The 21,189-nt window shown below is 32.8% G+C and overlaps 1 protein-coding gene across 1 annotated transcript; it reads left to right on the plus strand.

The window, feature by feature from the left end:
• The first annotated feature begins 234 nt into the window (after positions 1-234).
• LOC120343554 (uncharacterized) lies at positions 235-20,670 on the plus strand. Its single transcript, XM_078110401.1, has 15 exons — positions 235-458; positions 1,052-1,132; positions 2,959-3,013; positions 3,669-3,763; positions 3,869-3,949; positions 4,872-4,994; positions 5,679-5,840; positions 6,412-6,500; positions 6,837-7,025; positions 7,942-8,074; positions 9,750-11,855; positions 13,453-13,582; positions 14,493-14,587; positions 15,036-15,137; positions 15,999-20,670. The coding sequence occupies exons 1-15, from the start codon at positions 378-380 to the stop codon at positions 16,107-16,109; spliced, it is 3,633 nt and encodes a 1,210-aa protein (XP_077966527.1). The 5' UTR covers positions 235-377; the 3' UTR covers positions 16,110-20,670.
• The last annotated feature ends 519 nt before the right edge of the window (positions 20,671-21,189 follow it).

The raw sequence follows: 21,189 nt of genomic DNA on the forward strand, positions 1-21,189 counted from the left end.
TATGTGATGAATCAATAACAGTAATGCTGTAATGGTACCAGCACTATTTTATGTACAGTCATATGCTTATTTAATGCACGCTACGGTAACTGCAGAACTGATTAATATCTGATTCATCTTTCACATCCCAGCTGTGAATTTCAGATTTCATTTTTAACCTTTTTATATTCTACATATCATAGGCTACATTGAAACTTATATTTCAGTTTTTATTAGCGCTTTTCTAATTGTACGAATGTGCATTTGTTTTGCAGTTAGTTTCATAGTCTTTCATTCTCATCTGATAGACTAATCGTACTTAGTATTTTGTGTTTTCATTTGTTCCTAATTCCTCATCTCTGCATCTGTGTGTTGTGTAGAATCATTGCTCATTCAAGATGGCGGATTCTCAAGTGCGAGATAACAGTTCCCGGATTCGGAGGAATATGTCAAAATTGGCTTATCGGAGTAAAGAGAAAGTATGTGTGTTTTTTGATTGACTTGAATTCAAGGATGATTTAAATTACATATAGTCTAGTTTTGAACATTGTTCCAATATATTTAATACTATTATTAATTTTTGTATTCATTTTGTTAAGCATTTTGTAGTTCTATCTCGATAAGTAACTTTTCTACTGTATTTTACATGGGGCTAATTCAATTCACTTATGTCAATAAAGTATTTTTTCACTGTGTTTTAGTATTTCAATATGCCATCTGTGTTTCTTGTTGATTTGAAAAATAATCTGAAAATTGATCTCACGTGGGTTTGACAAATTCACTATAATTTCTATCACGTCTTTTTGAGACTTATTCTGGCCTTGATTTATCAATCTTGAACCACCCTTGTCCACCAATTCAAGCAATTTTTCCAGAATGTTTCACTTTGTTATTTTTTCCGGGCATGTTTATAACTGACCTTGCCCAAAGAAAAGTTCCTACCTTACAAGAAATTCCAGTTTTTAAACTTACTAATGTAATTTGATATATAACTGTAATATGATATATATATATATATATATATATATGCTTATCTGAATTGAATCAAATTAAAATTTCTTTATCATTTTAGGTGATGAGATCAATAGGACGAGCTGAGGAAACTAAAGATGAAATTCTTGACCATTATGTGATGTTAATAAACAAGCAACAGGTATGAACTGTTTGCTGTATTATTGCTGTGAGAGTATTTTGAATTCAGTATTTTGGGAATTTATGGCCTGACCATATTTTAACAATATGCTATTCTAGTGTTTATGTTGCAGCAGAACTCTCTCAATTTTGTTATAAATAAATAAAATTCAACTGCAAAAAAATTTTACAGTAAAAGTTATTACCGGTATACAAAACATTTTTTTTTGATCAGTAGCTGCCATTTAATTTCGTTAAAATTTGAAAAACAGATTTATGCACTCATTTTACACCACTCTCTCTGTTTATATTTCCTGTACATGTTTGCAAAAACCTAGAATACCTTTTTCAGCAATAAGGGTATTATTGTTTATCATGCAGTAGGAAATTTTGTTTGACTCTAATAAATAACAACAGAATCATTTTTCCAAAATACCATGTCGCTCACGATAGCAAGATCTTATTTGATGACAGTATACCAATGAATTAATTTCTAATATTTCAATTGTTTGAAAATTCCTAAAGATTTTTTTTCATTAAGTTTTGACTATTTAGCATAATTGAATGGTTTAAATAGCGACATACGGTGTCACCATGTCATTTATGATGCTGTGTTACTGATATCATAGCACCAACACACTTTTTTGAAGTAATTTATTTAATGCATAATCATCTATTGGCTTGATTAAGAAATGGGGCCATCACAAGCCATCAACTCTGGTTCCTGATCATATGACAAAGCTATTTGATTTGGTTTTTCAATCATAGTATTGCTTATATTATTTTAGTATAATATATTGCACCATAGAGTCATTGCAAACTGTTTTATCGCACTATTCCACCCTTGTATTATCAAATTCCTATACATCAATCATTAGCTAAGCACATTTGTACAACACACAAAATGAACTCTGTTTTATTGACTTTTCAAGTCACTAACGAGGATATGTTTATTTTTGCCTGACTTAGTTTAATTCATGCCTCTATGTGAATCGCTTCAATGTTTTTAATCTAAAATGAAATTTCAGTGCTGGATCATGTATAGCGTACATATAAACCATGCTTGACAGCTTGATTCATTATCGAATCAGCCTTAATTTTTTTCAGTTTGGGAAAGAGAATTTTCTTTCATGAAATAAATTTGTTGCTCGGATATTTTAACATCACGTAATCAACAAATTCCAAAACATGTTATTCGTGTGTAACATACATAATTATGTTAAACTACATTCTGTGTACTTTTTATGTTCTTTTAAACTTCAAATCATGATGAAAGTTGGTTGCCATATTGATAGCATACAATATTCGCCTTATATATAACTCTGTTGAAAACCATGATATTAAACAAGTAAATTACATGATATATATTTATTAACATTATTAACACATAGATTATTATTTTTTTACTCCACTTTATTTTGATGTTGAAATAGGCTTCATCAATCATTGTAGTTATATTGGATGTACTCATTCATAGCGGAGGCAGTTTTATCACTTTTGGTGTTTTATTGTATTTGCATTATTGAAACTGCTAAACTAAATTTATTGGAATGGTATTTTCCTATTTACTTGGTATATATTCATGAAATTCATATTTCATTATCGCTGCATTCAACCAAACGTTTCAAACTAAAAACGTCATTTCATCCCATGAATGTGTGCTGTAGTACTTTGTATCTTTGTCGTGATAAAAATTGATGCGAGTCAAAAACACATTACACTTTGTTAGATTTGTGTGTGTCTCGTTTGATTCATTCATACTTACTGGTAGTCTAATCATTTTTAAGTTGATTAAAGAAATTGAAATTTTAATAAATCTCAAACTATATTCTGATCATACAATTTCAGTTACAAATGCAAAAGTTACACAGAGATATGAAGCAATATTTAGCAGCTTTAAGAGGTAATTTTTTTCATTTTAGAATTTTCTACTGATTTTAATGATTCTATTGATCATTGATAAGATTCCTACTTTTGTTCGAAAATGATATTCATTTGTGAAGTTGTGATCAATTAGTAGTATCCACCTTTGAAATTAAGATAATTCTAAACAAGTTGCCGGCTTTTGATGTTTTAAAAAATTTATTTTAAAATTCTTAGTTGGTTTTGTCCTGCTAATAGGATACTGTGTTCCTCTGTCGATTTTGTTACATTATATCTAACACACACAAGGATTGATTGGAAAATATCTTTAAATATGGTTCATGCATGATCACTTTGTCACTGGTTCTCAAACTTTCCACGATTCGTGGTCCCTTTCACTGAATTTCAGTCTGTGGCACGCTGCTTCCATATAAAAAAACCTAGTTTCGCTTTCAACTTGTTTCCCTCAGTTATTTTTTATACGCCACATAAGTTATAGAAACTCTAAAAAAATGAAAGCAAAAGAATAAATGTTTTGTAGTTGAAGAAACAAACAAATCACAGCCAATTTCAATTTCGGTAAAGTAGTCATCTCAAACAGCACCTAGGGAGAGACTTAGCTCAAGGTGTCCTAGAGGGACTGAGGTTACAGTCCGGGAAGCTCCGCCTTAGATGTTTCCCTTTTCTAATTGCAGCGATGAGTCTTTCACAGAAAGCCTTTTATGATTCTCTCTATGAAGTTTATGATGATGATTGGGCGGGTAAAGACGTCATTGCATCTTGTTCACAGGTAATTTGATTTTCAGTCATTTTTTAAGGAGACATTACTATAACTTCTATATTATATACTATAATCCTATTTAATAATTTTTAACTTAGCTTTTTTTATTGACAGCGGAACCAGCTATTGCATGATGATATATTTGCGAGATTTCAAGCTGAAGTTACAGATACATTACAGAATCATTTGACAGAAGTTGGTGCCTTTTTTATATGTTTCTTTTTACAGTGTTTGAATCACACTAGGCATAGTTGGCTTAAAATGACTGCTATTTTTTCTGTTATTAAATTTATCATACCCATAGTTAGGTGGCCTCTGACAATCCTGAGATTTTTAAACTGTTCTTCAAATAGATAGAGCATGCATAATACACCAGTATACTGGAGTCCAACATGGCACCGATGGAATATGTATCAAAACAAAAATCTTTGTGCCCGCTGCACTGTGATTATCTTATTGCTGTTTACTCTTATGAGAATGTGAATGAGTGATCGAGAGTAAACTAATGATTGCACATGGTAATTAACATTCCAGTATGACTACACCGATATATATGTAATTACATAGTATGTTGACAGCACATCCATCAGGTGTTTTTTTTCAATCGTTCCAAATATGCCATTATTGTCTTACTTGTTATATTAGGTTTTTGAAACACTTGAAATTGAAAGAGATAAAAAAACTGTCCATGTTTAGTCGGAAAAACTTATTGTACTCTGTGTATTTTTTACATTTTTATGTGTACTGTAATGATAAAAAAAAAGCTCTATATTGTTCAAGTATGGTTAGAAAAAATATATGCCCAAGTTTTGGCAATGCATACCCATATGTTACTTACTATATTTGAGTTGGAGTTTATCATTTAGAAAGCATCATTACATTACAATCAAATCCTAATACTGTAGTTTATGTTGATCATTCAATTGTGGAATGTTTTGATATTTAAGAGCCAGCAAAATGTTTTAATACTGATACACTGGGAATTTGCAGTGGTCATTTTCAAGACTTATTTTATTTTTTTTTGCTTCCATGTTTTTTATAATTGTTCTTATTGGGCATTTTATCACTGCTATGCTAAATTATGAAGTCACGGTTACATTTACTTATTATTTTTTAGTACAATGACTGCAAATTACGTGTTGAAAAAAGAAGTCGAAAGTTGGTTGATTATGATGCAGCACGCAGAACATTGCAATCATTGGAAGCATCCAGGAAACCTGACCCTACTAAATTGCAAAGGGTAAGTATGTGAATCTATACCAAAATAAAAGACTTTCTTGGAAAGATATTTGAAGCGATCAAAATACTTGCATGTGTCATATTTTATCAAGATGCGCTTTACACCTTGGTTTACAAGAACTATCTTTCCAAACTGTAGGTCGCGACTCGCGAGTTGAAGTTGGGTCGCCTGAAATCTTCTTGGATCCCTTTTTCTTAGTAAAATTTATTCTTTATTAGGTATTTAATATTGAACTGTTGGTTAATTATAATTGTATTTATAGGAAGTATCGCAGCGTAAAATATTGGCAGAATCTATTTTGTTCCGCTTAGGTAAACAAGTGCAGCTATCTCATTAATGATTTATTTTTGTGAAATAATTGTTTGTAAAAAGGATTGTTTGGTAATAGAAAATTTTGCTGCCATAAAAGCACTATATGTAGATTAAAATGTATGCATACATGTCGTATTTGAGATTAGCTTTGGGTTGCATATTTTTACAAAAGTTATTTAAAAAAAAAATGAATTGAGTTTGGGAACGACCGCTGCAGAAGAAGGGAGGGAGGTTTAAGTTTTGGGAGGGCTAGGATAGCTTGTGTTGGCACGTCGTGTTCAATTTTTCAAACCTCGAATAAGATATGGTGCTTAATGATAAAGATTTGAGGATAAATATATAAAAAGTACTTTCAATTTTTCTTATTTTTAGGCACAAGAGCATGTCAGAATCACTAAAGAAAGATACGAAGAGTTGAATAGTCAATTGCATGAACAATTACCAACGTTATATGATTCAAGGCTTCCCGTTTGTACCAACACATTTTCAAGTATTTGTGAAAGTGAAAAGGTTTTTTCAAACGAGATTGCAGAGGTTTGTTGTTTGAATGTCCTCTTCCAAAATTAGAATAAATTATTTTATTAAATGGCCACATATCATACAGAGTTCCAAAAAATGAATATGGTTTTTACTGACGTATAATTCATGAGATTTCTGTGATTTTTCACACAGTATATTTTGCTCTATGAATTTTTTGGAACTCTCCAGAAGTATATGTACCAATATGGAGGTAACTAATTTTGTTCGCATACTTTACATCAAGTTGTGTATGGGACCTAAGCCTTTGGGCATGGGTTATATTCACTTGGCTAAGACAGTCCCCGAACTTATAATAGAACTAAAATAAGGAAAACCGGAATAAAATTATGGCCTAACCCTAACCTGGTACACATACCACGGGAGTACCCTTGCAATAGCTTTAATTAAAGCAATATCTCATCGTACTCACCAACCCTTATCGTTACCAAACCTAACCAGATTTTTGGTTCGTTGTGCTCTTCTGATGATAAGAGGTTAAACTCTGCTTTGTTTTGCAAGTCCCATGACTTGATTAATCTTTCAAAGTTTGCTTGATATAATAAGTTATTCCGATTTTTATTTTCAGATGCGAGACAAACTAAATAACGTTCTATTGAGTCTCAAATCAGCATTTGATGGCGGTCAATATCACATTCAAAGAATGAGACCTCCAATGTGAGTCAAAGAAATTACTACTGATATTTTATACCAGTTATTTCCAGTCATTTCCACTTTGAATGACAATCAAAATTATGATAATGTGAAGAAACTACCGTCTTTTATTAGTGAAATTTAGTGAACATATTTCAAGCTAAAAGATAAATTGCTGATGAAAAATTATTTAATATACGCTACTAGTCTGAACAAGATATCCTGATTAAACTGACGATTGTCTATTAAAGAAATTGTAGGTAAATGATCACTGGCACATGTCATTATTACTTCGATTTTGTATATTTGGATATTAATTGAATCCTTGCATTGGTAGTAAACCATAATGTTTTTTTCTAGGGATAATGGTCGAGTCGCAGCAACAACTAGCAGTAGTGAAAGTGCACAAGGAACTAATAATAGTTCTCCTGCTAAAATTATGACATCATCGACTGCGTCATCACAATCACCTACCAAATCAAACAAAGAAGGATCAATACCACCAAGGTCTCCAAATGATGCATCAAAATCTCCAGGCAGTGATCCCAGGTATGAAAATTATAATATTAAACTCGCGCATAATTTGATAATTTGTATTCCTTGTATTCTTCAATTGTTTAGTAGTCAAAGATTCTATGTCTTGTGCCTGTGAGACTTGTCCTTGCTTCAATACTTCTGTGTTAATGGATCTGTATGCTCATGAAGTCATAAGCATTTTTTTACGCTTATTATGGTATTTCATCTTCATTTTTAATAACAAGGCTTGTCTACAAACAGCCATTGATTTATATTGAGATACTATGCATTGGAAGAAACAGAGGTGTATATTTCATATAATATATCAAGCTAGGGGATAATTAAATGACTAGGACGGACACTAGACTTGTGATCAACCTAGTTAGATCGGCCTGACATTCGTACCCTGAGTTGGCAAACCAACGCCCCTCGACCAAATTTGGTCTGTTCGGTGATTCAACCCCGCCTGATGCTGCCACAATCAAACTAAAACCAAATTTTGATGTTTTGTCTAAAAATATTCAAGGAATTTGTTGAGATTGCGATTAAGTTTAGTTTTGGCATGGGGCTTAATATTTTTCATTTATGCTTTTGTAACACTGTAAATATTGTTCATAAAACGAAGCTTTTTGAGTCACACTTAGGCTACATGGCCCACCAGTCTAGGTGGGCAACATTTTTGGCCCCTGGATCAAAAACCTTGCCCACTCCTGTTCTAACCACAAGGTCATCCTACCTAGGGTATAGCAATTCATATTTATCACAGGGAGATTTAAACTAAAAAGAGTTACTAGTGGTAGTTTGCCTAGTAGTTTGCCAACAAGAATTACTTATCTTAGCATAATATTTTATATTGCCCCTGGTCGCGCACAAAAACAGAATTAATTAAATGTGCAAAGATTATGAAACTTTGTATCCTTCTTGTAAATCAATGTTAATCTTATTCTAGCACTCATGAATATGTCAATTTACAAGTTGGTTCAATCCCTGATGTGGTTCGTCCAGTAACAGAAGAAGATGAAAATACTTCTCCAAGTAAAGGGAGCAATGATGGTGACAAAAATAACGCAAGAACATTACCGGTATGTACAATGTGTAGTAAGACTAGCCTACATTTATCATTATAGTTTGTTTGGTATTCTATATTCTATATCTCATATGTGAATAGTTTTAATATTCGAAGTCGAATATTTTAGATAGCTTCATTTTGTGGTGAAACCATAATATATTCCAAATTTTACATACTCTGTTCTCTGGAAGTGGTATAATTTTATGAAAAAGAAAAAACGGATTATTTTTTGAGTTTTTGGGACAATTTTGCATAATAGTGTTTGTTTTGATTTTCGTTTTGACCTTGCCATCCAGCCTTCTGTAAGGATAAAACAAAGTCCATACATTGAAGCATTTGTACAAATTGCATTTTGAGTAAGCTTAGTACTTACTGTATTTGATATTCACTGTAGCTTAAAAATTTTCTACTCACTAGTCTTACCATCACTCAATGTAAAGTAGTGCAAATCAATGCCTGGATCTAAAATTACTACATTTCTGCTTGGCATGTAGAATTCTACAGCTACTTATTAGTATAATAGTTGAAACTTTTAGTATGAACACCTTATACTAAGAATAAATCGAATAATAACAATTTCTCTGGCACAAGAAACCGAAGGATGAGTTATATTTATCTCCGACTGTAAACAAAAATCAAGAAGATATCAGCTATATTATGGCGTCCGATCCTTCCTTATCTGCTCGAAAGTCAGATCATCGACCTAAAATACCGAAGCCTAAACCATCACCCAGGTCGCAAGTGTTTCGTATCCCTTCTGATACCAAAGACACTCGTCCACCAATACCAAAACCCCTGCCGAGGACGCTGAGTGCTCCGACGACAGAGCGCCCTCTACATTTGAAGAAAAATAATACATCGATACAAGGAAATTGGAGATCACATAAAAATCAATACACAGATGTTCATCTTAGATCTCATAATCGTGACGCCGTGAAACAAAGTACACCCTCTCTTCGAGAACAACGTCCTGAGGTTTGTTGTGCCTCTGCACGTCGAGTCTTCATCATGTTATTTACAACGAACTTCATTTGCCGTTTTTTTACTGGTGGTTTTTCATACTTTTCTAATCTTCTATCGGCATTTACCGTTCTTTGGACTTGTCTGACTTTTCTACTTCATTTCTATTTCAACAGTCTTACTAACTGACTTGCAAAATGACACTGCTTATGTACTAAGTAGTTACTTCAACTATCCTAATCAGAAAGCATGGGCATTATTAAATGTAGTGTATCATGCAAAGACCCACAATCGTAGATTAGATTATTTTAGTACTAGTGCACTACCATTTATTTTTTTCTTTGTTCTAGTTATCTAATACACGGCCACATAGCCAATTACATTTGTACCATGTATCAGTATTGTGTTGTCATTTTGTATGTTGTATCTCTCATTGCAGCTTGTAAAAGTTACAGCAAGATTTCCGGTGCAAACTGACTTATGATGGCCATAACCGTCATATCATTACCAGTCACTATCTAGTCATTTACTGAAAATTTTAATCTTTATTTTATGTATGACGAACGAATAAATTTTTTCTCTAGAATCTGAAATTCTAATACCCAGAATGCTGTGCCATTTCAAGATTGATTATATACAATTTTCACTGTATGATTTCCATATGTCGAAAAACGCCTCTAAAAGCACGTTTCAGATTCCACTTCTGATTTTTTTTATGTGGGTTACAGAAGCCACGTCCGGTATCTATGTATGTACCTGCAGCATCCAGTGAGTTAAAAGTAGCAGAAGATGAAAAAACAAAGTCTAAGGATGATGGAAGTGGAAACGCAGATGCTAAAAAGCTGGACAGACAGTCGGCAAGCAAATCGGTGATAGTTCGATCTCCTTCTTCCTCGGACAAAGATAAGAATACAAATGCGGAAGTGTCACCCAAACCTCACAAAGGATTTCTTGGATTTTTGGGACTTAAAAGACAGTCAAAAAAAGCTGCTTCATCTAAGCTTTCCACTCCAGCTAAAAAGGACGCAGATGTAACAATGGAGGATGTGAAACCCGGAGAGAAATCCACACCGAGTGTGGTTCCTGCAGTGGCAGATGCTGCATCCATAGCTAGCTCGAATGAAGCCACTAAAAACGACACACAGGACAATTCTACTACAAAAGAAGCAGAGGGTCCACCATCTGAGAAGTCCAAACACCTTGAATATGAAAAAGTCACTTCTGAAGTACATCAGCAAGCTCCGCTGCAGGAAAACGATGATGAAAACATACATATAACTGGAGTTGATAATCCAAAAAATATTGCTTTTGAAGAGATAAATAAAAACAGCGAAGAATTACAATTGAATAAAAATGATTTTGCTGAAAGTACACCACAAGAAAACTTCTCTCCCAAAGTCCAAAAGCAGGTTGGCGTTGGTGGCCCATCATCTATTGCTGGAGATTCTGACAATGATTCGGTTGGCAATTATGAAGACATGGATTCTGCTTTTGCTCATTATGGAGCTGAAAGTGGTGTACCCAAGTCAAGTCATCTTCAAACAGAACAAGTTTGTGATAAAACTAGCACAGAAGGTCAGACCAATGAAATAATAGATGAAAAGCAACAACAACACCCGAATGAACATGATCTGGGCGAAACTCAAAATGCGGTCGAAGTAAATGCAGAGATCAGAAGACTTTCTTTTGAAAATGAAGCTGTTTATTCCGTAGCTGTAGATATGGGACCTGGTATTCCGTCTTCAGAAACACCAACTGCATCTTCCGAAGTACCAGACACTCAAGTTAAACTAGAACCACCAAGTTTTTTTCCTGATGCTTTTGGGGAAGCTGCTGAGCATGGTACAACACCAGTTTCACTTGACGAAGCTTTCTCAGCACCTTCACCAATCGATAATAACGTAAACCAACCGGGAGGTTTTACAGAACAACCTGGTTTTGGGAAAGATTTGTTTGGATCTGAGCCTTTTGAATGTGTCATAGATGATACCCAACAGACGCATAGCTCTGATATTAATGCTGAAACTGAAGCTGAAAAAGATGATCCGTTTCCTGTTTTAGGAAGTCCATCTCCATTTGATGACGAAGGAAAAACAAATCATGAAGATTTTTTTGGAATGGATGATACATTCGAGGACCCCGAAAAGAAGACTGCTGATACACAACTGTATGAAAATATTGAATATACTCAAGGTCAAAAACCAGTAATTCAAGGTCAACAACCAGAAACTCGAGGTCAAAATCAAGAAAGTCAATTTCATAAGCTAGAAACTCAAGGACAAAAGCTAGAAACTCAAGGTCAAAAACTAGAACCTCAAGGTCAAAATCAAGAAACTCAAGGTCAAAAACAAGAAGCAGAAAATGTGATTAATGTTGATGTTTCTGCAACAATCAATTTTGAAAAAACTCAAACGAATATAATCAATGAAGAGAAAGTAACAGAAACTTCTCAAAACCAACAGCAATCTGCAACAATATCACCAGCTACAAATGCCTCTCAAACTCCTCAAACAGATATTGAACCAGAAGAGCAAGTAAATCAAGAGACTGTCAGCGAACAACAATCTGCTTCTGGGAATGATGGTTATGTAGAAATGAACTTCAAATCAAATGTGGCCACAAGTAGTAATTATGAAAACGTGAGTTTTCCTCTGAAAAATGAATCTTTTATTCGTCCGCTCGAAGTAAATCTTTCAGATGATGATGATGAGATTGAAAATGGCAAATCACAAAATCAACAAATCGAGGAACTTGGCTTGGACTTATCGAAAGATGACATTCCAAAGGACGCCATATCATCTGGGCATAATGAAAAAGCTGGTGAAATGAATGAGGTATTGCAGTGTTCAAAGTACTTGCATTGTCCTTTAATTCCGATTGATTGTCCTTTCCACTAATTACACCATTGTAATTTGGAAGATACGATGTGAGATTTTCGTCCGCAGAATTGTTGAGCTTTAATCATGTAATTGCTATTTAATCTGTTTATGACTTTGGTGAAAATGAGTTTCAATCTGAGTATATTATAATTTTATTGTTTGATTGAGATTTGTTATCTTTTTTGTTTTGTACAATTTATCATTTTCAATAATTGTTGTTGTAATTGGTATATATCGTTTTTTGTGTCAGTATTATGTGTAATTACTGTAATTTTGTTTACTGGTGAATTGAATAATAAATTATTAAAATAGAATATTTGATAAATCTTATTTTGATAAAAATCTTTAGTTTGATTATTTTTTTCGAGGTGACATTTTTTAAAATTAATTTAGCAATATAATAATTAGATCTACTCCATTTGATCACTACGTCATAATAGTCCATTATTATTTTATTATAGAGTGTCATTTTCTATGAGTCTTTTACGCTTTTACTCTGAATAAAGCTCTGTTCCAGAATCCGCTGACTATGTATGACACTACCATGAATGGAACTGGAATTTTCCAGTTTGGCGCCGCTTGGCCAATTTATTACACCCTGTATTGGCATGAGGTTCGAAAGCCGAAATCTTTGACGCATGATGCCGACATATTTATTCCAACTTATTATATTTTAAAACAAATTAATTATTTATCAAATTGTATCTGCTATTTGTTAATATGAATCTAGTTGGTGAAAGCCAACCAATTGGTCAAAATCAGAATGGCCGTTTTAAATATTCTGGGACATCCAATGATATAAAAAACAAACAAATCGAATATTGTGAATGCTATTCTTAATTACCCCAATTTCAATTTTACAGATAATTTAGAATAGTTATACATGAAAATTACCGTAATTCTTAGAAATTGAAGTTTATTAGTTCGATAAAAATGACTCTAATTTCCAAAAGCTCTAGAAAACAAAACTAACTCATTGGATATGCACTGACTTTTATGTGTTATTTGTTGACTTGAAATTAATTTTAATTTTGATCATACCTGAACATAACGTCAACAATCTAATTGTTTTTGCTTAATTACTATAATGTTTTGCTGACATTTTATTTTGTTTCCTTGTAATTAATCATAACAATAGCCATTCTCTAACATTTCGATTATACATATTCACGAAATAATGAACCTGACTACTTCTACTGTTTTACATTCAAATAATCTATTCATGATTAATTGGAATTTTGAGATACTGAGCATGTAATTAATTACAACTTAATTGATTATAATTCCATCATTCATAACTCTTAATTTATCACTGTAAATCATCCGGTGTTTAATTATTACCTGCTGTTTATGAGTTTTCATATCATCAGTCAGATTTTGTCGATATTTGTTTAAGAATTTGTCATGTATGATTCACTTATAAATTCAGCCCATAGGATGAATTTATATGTGGATCATACATGACGGATTCTTATTAAAAGTAAATGTTGACAAAATCTAACGTATTCATATGTAGATCATATATGACCTATATATTCACAACCTTTTCCAGTTTCCCATGCCTGATACTCAACTTCCATCACATTCTCCCACTGCAAACGGAGGAGATAATGTCGTAGCTCAACCAATATATGAGGAACCACCTGATGTAGAGGATTTGCCTTCATATAATAAGCCAAATAGTAAGTTTTCGAAGATGTTTGTCTTCTTGAATGATTTGACATGTGAAAATGCAGAAAACTGAACAGCTAGTCCTCTAGTTCAATGTTTCCCAAACTTTTGGGCAGCGAGCCCCCGGTTTTAGATTCCAATTTTTTTACAGCCCCCAATTCTATGCCGTATCAATTCCTGTACCTAACCGACGAGGAAGGATAATGTTTTATTTGAATCACAACAACACAAATGATAATAATTTGTTGGATGAGATATTTTTCGACTGCACAATTTACCATTTGTCGTAGCAATTTGTGACATGCATACTCGTAGGTTCGACTCTACGACAAGTCTCTCTGTATTTTGTCATCAAATTCGTAATGGCTGAAAATGCTGCCTCACACATGTAGCTCTTTCTAATTGCCCTTTCTGATAGCAATGGACATTTGTCTGCATCGCTCCACCACAGATGCAATGGCTTGAAATCAATCATTGAAGATTGATCAGACTCTTTTCATATCGTCACAGACCCCCTGTGCAGTGATCACAGACCGCGAACACCAGTTTGGGAAACTTTGCTGTAGTTTATATAACTGCTGCAAATATCTGAGTTTTTGGTATACTCGTATACTGACATACAACTTACCACCTCACCCAAGAATTGTAAGGCAATGCCGAATCGGAAATAATCCAGTCTTTCCAAAAATAACTGCTCCCTACATATCAATTTCTTGTACAGGGCATTGGTTGAAAGGTGGTAAGGGCCTTGCATAAAAAATAAGAGTTGGTCATATGTTGAGGCAATTTTAATCGGCTAACCATTGTATCAGATTAGTTAAGCATTATCTATTCTAAACACTTCATGACTTCCAATTCTAAATAGTTACACAATAAGAAACATGATGTAATGGTAAAACTATGAAATAAAATCTTTTTCAGTGAATGAGAGACCACCTGAGCCTGTTCCAAAATCACCAACCAAATCTGTAGATAGTCATCGATATCTTGATTTGCCACCAAACTATTTGTTCTCGGTAAGTCTTAATTGTTAGATTGCATGTATTCATATCGATTATATTACCAATGTTGTGGAGTCTGGAAAAACTTCAAGCAGTCTAAAAAACGACTCATGATTAATGAATTTGGTTAAATTGTTGGTTAAATTTTGACACCTACAGTATGAAGGATGTTTTGACTGCAACACCAGCTCCAAACTTGAATAAAGCAAATTTTGACAATAGAAGCTATACGACTTGTAGACTTCTCACTCATACTCAAATATCGATAAATCATGCCAACCAAATTCCAAACCTATGGTTATTACCATTACATAATACTAAAGTAAGGAAACTTACACAGATTTGCCTATTTTCTAAGTGCATACTTGCCATTAATGGCTTATTCAGTTGGAGTGTGACTGTGACTTTTTATATATATACCATAATTGTTTCTAACAAAATAACTGTCTAATTTTATATTCAGGTTCAAGCTCTATATCAGTATAAAAGTACAGATGAAGATGAATTAGGTTTTGATAAAGGAGACATAATACATATCATACAACACCCTGATCCTGAAGAACAGGTCTGTATGTAAAGAAGCAAGCAAGATGCCTCATTTAGATTTTAGGGATTGAATCTCTAAATGCATTTTTTTTATTTCACACCGATGCTGTGTACAAGGCTCGGTCCTCCTGAAGTATGCGCACCAAGATGGCGCACAACCTGAACTCGGATTGTGTACCAGGTTAGGGTTCAGGTTATGCGACATCTTGGTGCGCATACTTCAGGAGTACCCAAGGCTCTGTTGAAGCAGCAACTGATTGTGAAGAACCACCATTTATTATATTTGATGATGGACTACTTTTTTATGAAATTGATTTTATAGGAATTTCATCAATATCAATTATAGTTTTTCTGTAATTATTTTCACACTTTCATTAAAATTGGCATTAAATGGAGGGAAATTGTTATAGGCTATTGTGAATATGGCAGCTCAATAGCCCTGTATGACGTAGGAAATTAAGTCGAAAACTGTGATCATGCGCCCACCCTTATCTGTTTCACTGTTATACAGGGTGTGATAGCTTAGCATTAGACCAAATAATGTAGATGTTACACACAGGTTAAAGAGATCTGTGTTTCAAACACCCATGCCTTTCACTTCACCCAAGGCCTAATAAATTTGGGAGGGAAGGCAATTCCAAACCACAAATATTCTAATCCTCTCAAGAATACGAGCTATTTTGGTATCACTGGCTTATTAGTTTCAGATTGAAGGTTTGAAAACTAATACGAAAAGATACAACAACTCGGGTTTTTTATTATTTTACCAGTATTTGTTTCAAACATAGTAAGTTAATAATTATTTTCGGAAATAAGCACATGAATAACATATTTTCAGACACTTAGACAGTGATAACTAACAATATCTTTTATATTACAGGATGACGGATGGCAAATGGGAATCCGTCAAAAAGATTGGGAGCGAAAATCTGACTTAGTATCATGTATGGGTGTATTTCCTGAAAACTTCACCAAGAGAATTCAACTCTGATTGAAAGCAATCTTGCTCATATATGTTTATATCAACCTGTGATAGAAGTCATTGATTTAAACTAGTTCGAGAATTCACTTCTCGATAAACTGATTGTTCCATAATGGAAATATTATCAAGAAATTATCAAATCATAGTTTATTACCCAATTTATCTATAACCATGCAAGGTTATGTTTAAATTATGTCATGGTCCTATATATATAGATATACATATATCCTATTGTGAAGCAGCATAATATTGTTAGTATAATATTATTATTTTTTGTCTTGCCAAAGATTGATGAAAATGTATTCATTTTGTTTCTTGATTTTTCAAATGAAATTAATATAGTTTTGTAATTTAAGCATCTTATAATACATATGTTTATATTCTATCTAGTGCAGGTTAAATATAAGTACAGTAATGATAAAATTTCAGATCCAGATTCCTATTTGTTTTATTACACTTTTAGACTTGATTTTCGGACACCAATAGTACTTGGTTTCAAATACCTCACGACCGATTATTGTTTGCAAGATTCAACTTACCTTTTTAAAATGGCTATGTGTTTGTGTTGTCTAACTTTGGCTATTGGTATGGATTTTAAAATATACGGTTCAATTATGATTTGCTGGATAAACATTTTTGTTCACCGTAGCCAGAAGTATACAAAATGGATTGAATATGGAATTGATTCGAAAATATTTATGTTTGGCAGTTTGATTTTTAAGTATGAGAATATGTTTAAAATCTGGGCTACTAAGCTTTCATAGTATGATCAAAACACTTCCATTTAATTTCTGAAAACTATAAAAAATAAAAAGAAACGGAGTGTATTTTTAACTGTCTTACGTTTCCAAACAAACTCATTGAATATATACCAGTGGTTTCCAACCTTTTATGGCTCGTTGCCCCCTTTCGGATGGTTTTAGCACCTTTGTTTATCATTCCAACGGTATTTATAGTGTTATTTTGATTGGTAGATTCCAAATCCAATTACAATTCATGCTCAACAAAGTAAAAACAACCTGTGAAATTACCTTATCAGGCTATGAAACTAGAAAGAATGGGGCGCCCATAATTGTGGCCCCCCTCAAACTGCTATGTGGCCCCCTTGGGGATGGATCATGGGCCCCTAATCGGGAACCGTTGATATATACTTTGACACAAAACATAGATGATGAATGTATAGTTGGTTCTGCAGAAATCCAATTGAAAGAAATAAATGATCACCTAATATATTCTCAATTTCAAATAATACATTCGTTTAGTTTTGGATGTCTATGATTTGGTACCAACTATGTTATTAGTATATTCACCGTAATTCTGTATAATTTATTTTGTTTCAAATTTCAAAGTGTGCTTATATTTCACCCTCTCTTTGTTTTACCTACTCGTCTTCCTCGTAATAATAACTCATAGTTTCATACTGTAGCATATGTAATATGAAATCACCACAGAAGCAAGGTGCTCTGATCATGCTATAGTTGTTATCAAGGTGCTATTCTTCTGGTTGGATGTTAAATGATCATTAAGGTTCTTATTATCAGGTGCTTCTCTGTATAATAACATTTATCCCCTCCAAAACGCTGTTTGTTAAAATTTATTCAATTCATAAATAGATGTTTTTCAGCATTCCAATGATTTTGTAACAAAGTATTTCATTAATTTATTTCAAATTTTGTGATTATTTCGATTAAAACGACAAGTCTGTATTATTTGTCAGAAACAGTATTTTAGGCATTTCTATATGGATACAAGTTATACTCCGAATTACATTACCATTTAAAAGCTTGTGTTAAACGTTATTCTTTTGAATTTACAATCTAATATTTTATTTTTGTTTATATCTGAAATGATTCTATTATACATTATCTCTAATGATAACATCACTGATAACAATCAATTGTATAATCATTTCTAATTCGATATTTCTCCATTGTTCGAAATATATATTCCCGCAAAGATATTGGCAAAAAATGGTGTAAAGTATGTATTGGTGAAGCAATTGTTATTGTGCAAATACAATGTACCGTACATCATCTTTGCATTTTTAATACCGGTTTACATAGAGATTTTAATATTTCAGGATTTTAATCTAAGGATATCTGAAATGTATCAAGTATTATATAATACATTCATAATTAGTTCTTGATTCCAAGAATAGTTTAAAATTTAATTTCTATTCAAAAAATATTTTTGGTAATTATTATTTGGACTTCAACTTCTTAAACTTGAGAAATAAGGGGTATTAGTTGAAACACTGCTTATGATTCTTTTTTCTCCACTATCATATTCAATTTCTGAATTACTAGATAATGATTCCTGGGAATATCTTTATATAACATTACCAGGGATGGACAAAACCGAATATTTCATCATTTTGAATACATTCTGGGAAAATACTTTGACTATAAAATATTGAATATGTTCAAAATTGTGGACAAGTTCATGTGGAAAATTACATAAATCAGTACATCTCCATGTTGATCACATCTAAAATGACATAAGTATAAAAAGTCCTTGTTTCTTATCAGTTGACATATCGTCTGTAACCTAATCTGATTGCTCAAAATCCCTAATTTTCAAATAAAAATGTTCTAAATTAATCCCAAATTCAAAAATTCACTATATCGAATATAATAAATTTCTAATTTATTCGAATATTCAATTTTTTTGGACATCCCTGAACACCTCTTTGCTCTATGTTCTACTTCGAAAAACAATTTGTTACAATGTTTTAGAGAAATAAATAATTTTATTTAACAATTCTATACTCCTGGAAATCATCCATCTCCATTTAATTTTTTCACTTGGCTTAGCATATTATACTTCATCTATTGTTTGTAAATGCATGCAAGCTGTTTCACATGGTTTTCTCGTCTATGTATGTGGAATTCAATAGTTAGCGTTTATATTAAAGTTTACCAAATAGTGATAAACGGTCATTGTCAAGTGGGCTTAGTTTGAACCTTTTTTACTTTGTTTTATTAAAGTATCATTAGTGCATGTCAGACCAAAATTTTGCCAATTTCTTGACGTTGGATTTACACCTTTTGTTTTCGGTTAATTCAAGTTTCATTATTAAGACCAGTTACATTGTGATAGAGCAAGTTTGTTGATCTTTTTTTAGAAATTGTTTTCAGTAGCATAATTTTATATTAATGTGTATGTTCCACTACACTCTTCTGTAGGAGTTCTATTTTAACCCTTCCCCAAAAGGGAAATGTTATTAGTATTTATTGACAGGGAAAATATGAACTTAGAATTAGAAAATTTTGGATTGAGTTAAATTCTTACTTGTAATATTTCAGCTTATTTCAGTTATATTTCTCTATATCTGCTATAGGCTATGAGCAAGCTTTTAGAACCCTAAATGTCATCTTCGTTAATAGGTAGATTTGCCAACAATGCTCCCAAGTCTTTAGTATTTTAGGGAGAGCCGAAATGTGTCTTGGTTAGCAGCCATCTTGAAAACGCTACCTCACAGAGAATCTACGAAATAGTTGGGCCATTCTTCTACCCCTTCTTGTGTGGGTCCCCTCAAAAATATGGTAGTATAAATTATAAATACTGCGGGGAATGAAATGTGATATTCGATTTCATATAATTTCATGAAAAAATTGTGTAAAAATGCAATCGAAAGTTGTATCCAAGTATATTCCTGTTATTATCGACATCAATTGCTTCTCATAGTCATGACTTTCAATTTTCATTCTGATTTGTTGTTAAAATTACGTACATCTGTTTTGATTCTTGCCATGATTTGTTTTTTTTAAATTCCCATTGCCTTCAAATTTTCATTCATCTCTTGTTTAGTAGATTGTATTCAAATGATTTTTTTCTTTATTTTGTAAATAACCTTGGAATTATATAGCAAACTATATTGTGTAAAAGTTGTGATTTACCTAATGCTTGTCTTAAATACCCAGAGGGTTGTTACATTGGGGTTTCTTTTATGGTTTGCTATAAATCATACCCTTAAATTTCAAGAATATTCTTCACGAAAGCTGTCTCAATATTTTTTAAACTATATTCTCTTGATGAGAACAATACTCATTGAATGAGATGAATTTATATTACAGGATCAAACACCTGCACTGAACTTAAGTTCACTCCTCATAGTCGTAGAATAACTAGCAACTGCATGCTAAGCGTTTTCCTTCAAGATTCCCATTTCAATTCAATATCTAACTAGATTGTACATTGTTATCATCTTCTGATTGTCGCCATTTATGCATTGTGTTGAATGACCCTTTATGTAAAAATTAAGATCGTCATGGTCATTAATGTCTTAAAATACCTCTTTGATTTGAAAATCCAGCAGGACATTTTTGCTGATTTGAATTTTTCATCTCTCAAAATTTGCTTTGATCAGAAATTAAATATAGTACATGACTTCACACTTGTTTGTTGATCTCTCTATCGATCGGGACTTCGCTAAAAATATACCAAGTACCAACGATATTGATACCAGGTTCTTGCATTTGTAATTATTTTTTTATTGTGTATTGTTTGATTGTATGTTATCGTGTGATCTTTTAAATATAATACAATTACAATTTTTAATTCCAACAAATTTGTTTTTGTTCCTCTCCGTCAGAGGGGCGATCTTTTATTGACTTTTCACTTTGTTATGGTAGTGAGATACTGCGTTATGAGTTTGGTTTGTCCGCCTATTGCTCTGGAGGTTGGCCCACCTCATTTTTGAAGACTGCTGACAAGAAAGCAGACTGTTGACAAGAATATATCTCGGAGAGTAATAGAAGTAAGGAAGGTTGTCCATGCAGTGCTCTAGAACTTGCTTTCGCATTCATTTACTCTTTACTATTATGTTAGTCGGTAATGATTAGCAAACGCGCGAGTATCTGAATAGTTTTTCAATTCCGTGATTGACCTTTTATGGTGAAGGGTGTTACTCGCGGAAGTTGTGGCAATTGTCGAAGTTCAAGCATGACCACTAGATACTACTACATTAAGGCTCCTTTTGAAAATCCACATTATGTTCTTCCCCAACAATACGTCGGTATATGACATCAGTGATGTCTCCAACTCGTATCAATTTCTTCCTTTTTAACTCCATACTACTTCATAACTT

Source organism: Styela clava, chromosome 3 (assembly GCF_964204865.1).
Source record: "Styela clava chromosome 3, kaStyClav1.hap1.2, whole genome shotgun sequence".
Lineage (NCBI taxonomy): Eukaryota > Metazoa > Chordata > Ascidiacea > Stolidobranchia > Styelidae > Styela > Styela clava.

Bases quoted from the DNA above. Each gene is read 5' to 3' on its own strand.
- LOC120343554 (XM_078110401.1), top strand. From the start codon at position 378: ATGGCGGATTCTCAAGTGCGAGATAACAGTTCCCGGATTCGGAGGAAT. The intron at 3,014-3,668 runs GTAATTTTTTTC...TTCTAATTGCAG, and splicing joins ATATTTAGCAGCTTTAAGAG to CGATGAGTCTTTCACAGAAA. The intron at 11,856-13,452 runs GTATTGCAGTGT...AACCTTTTCCAG, and splicing joins AAGCTGGTGAAATGAATGAG to TTTCCCATGCCTGATACTCA.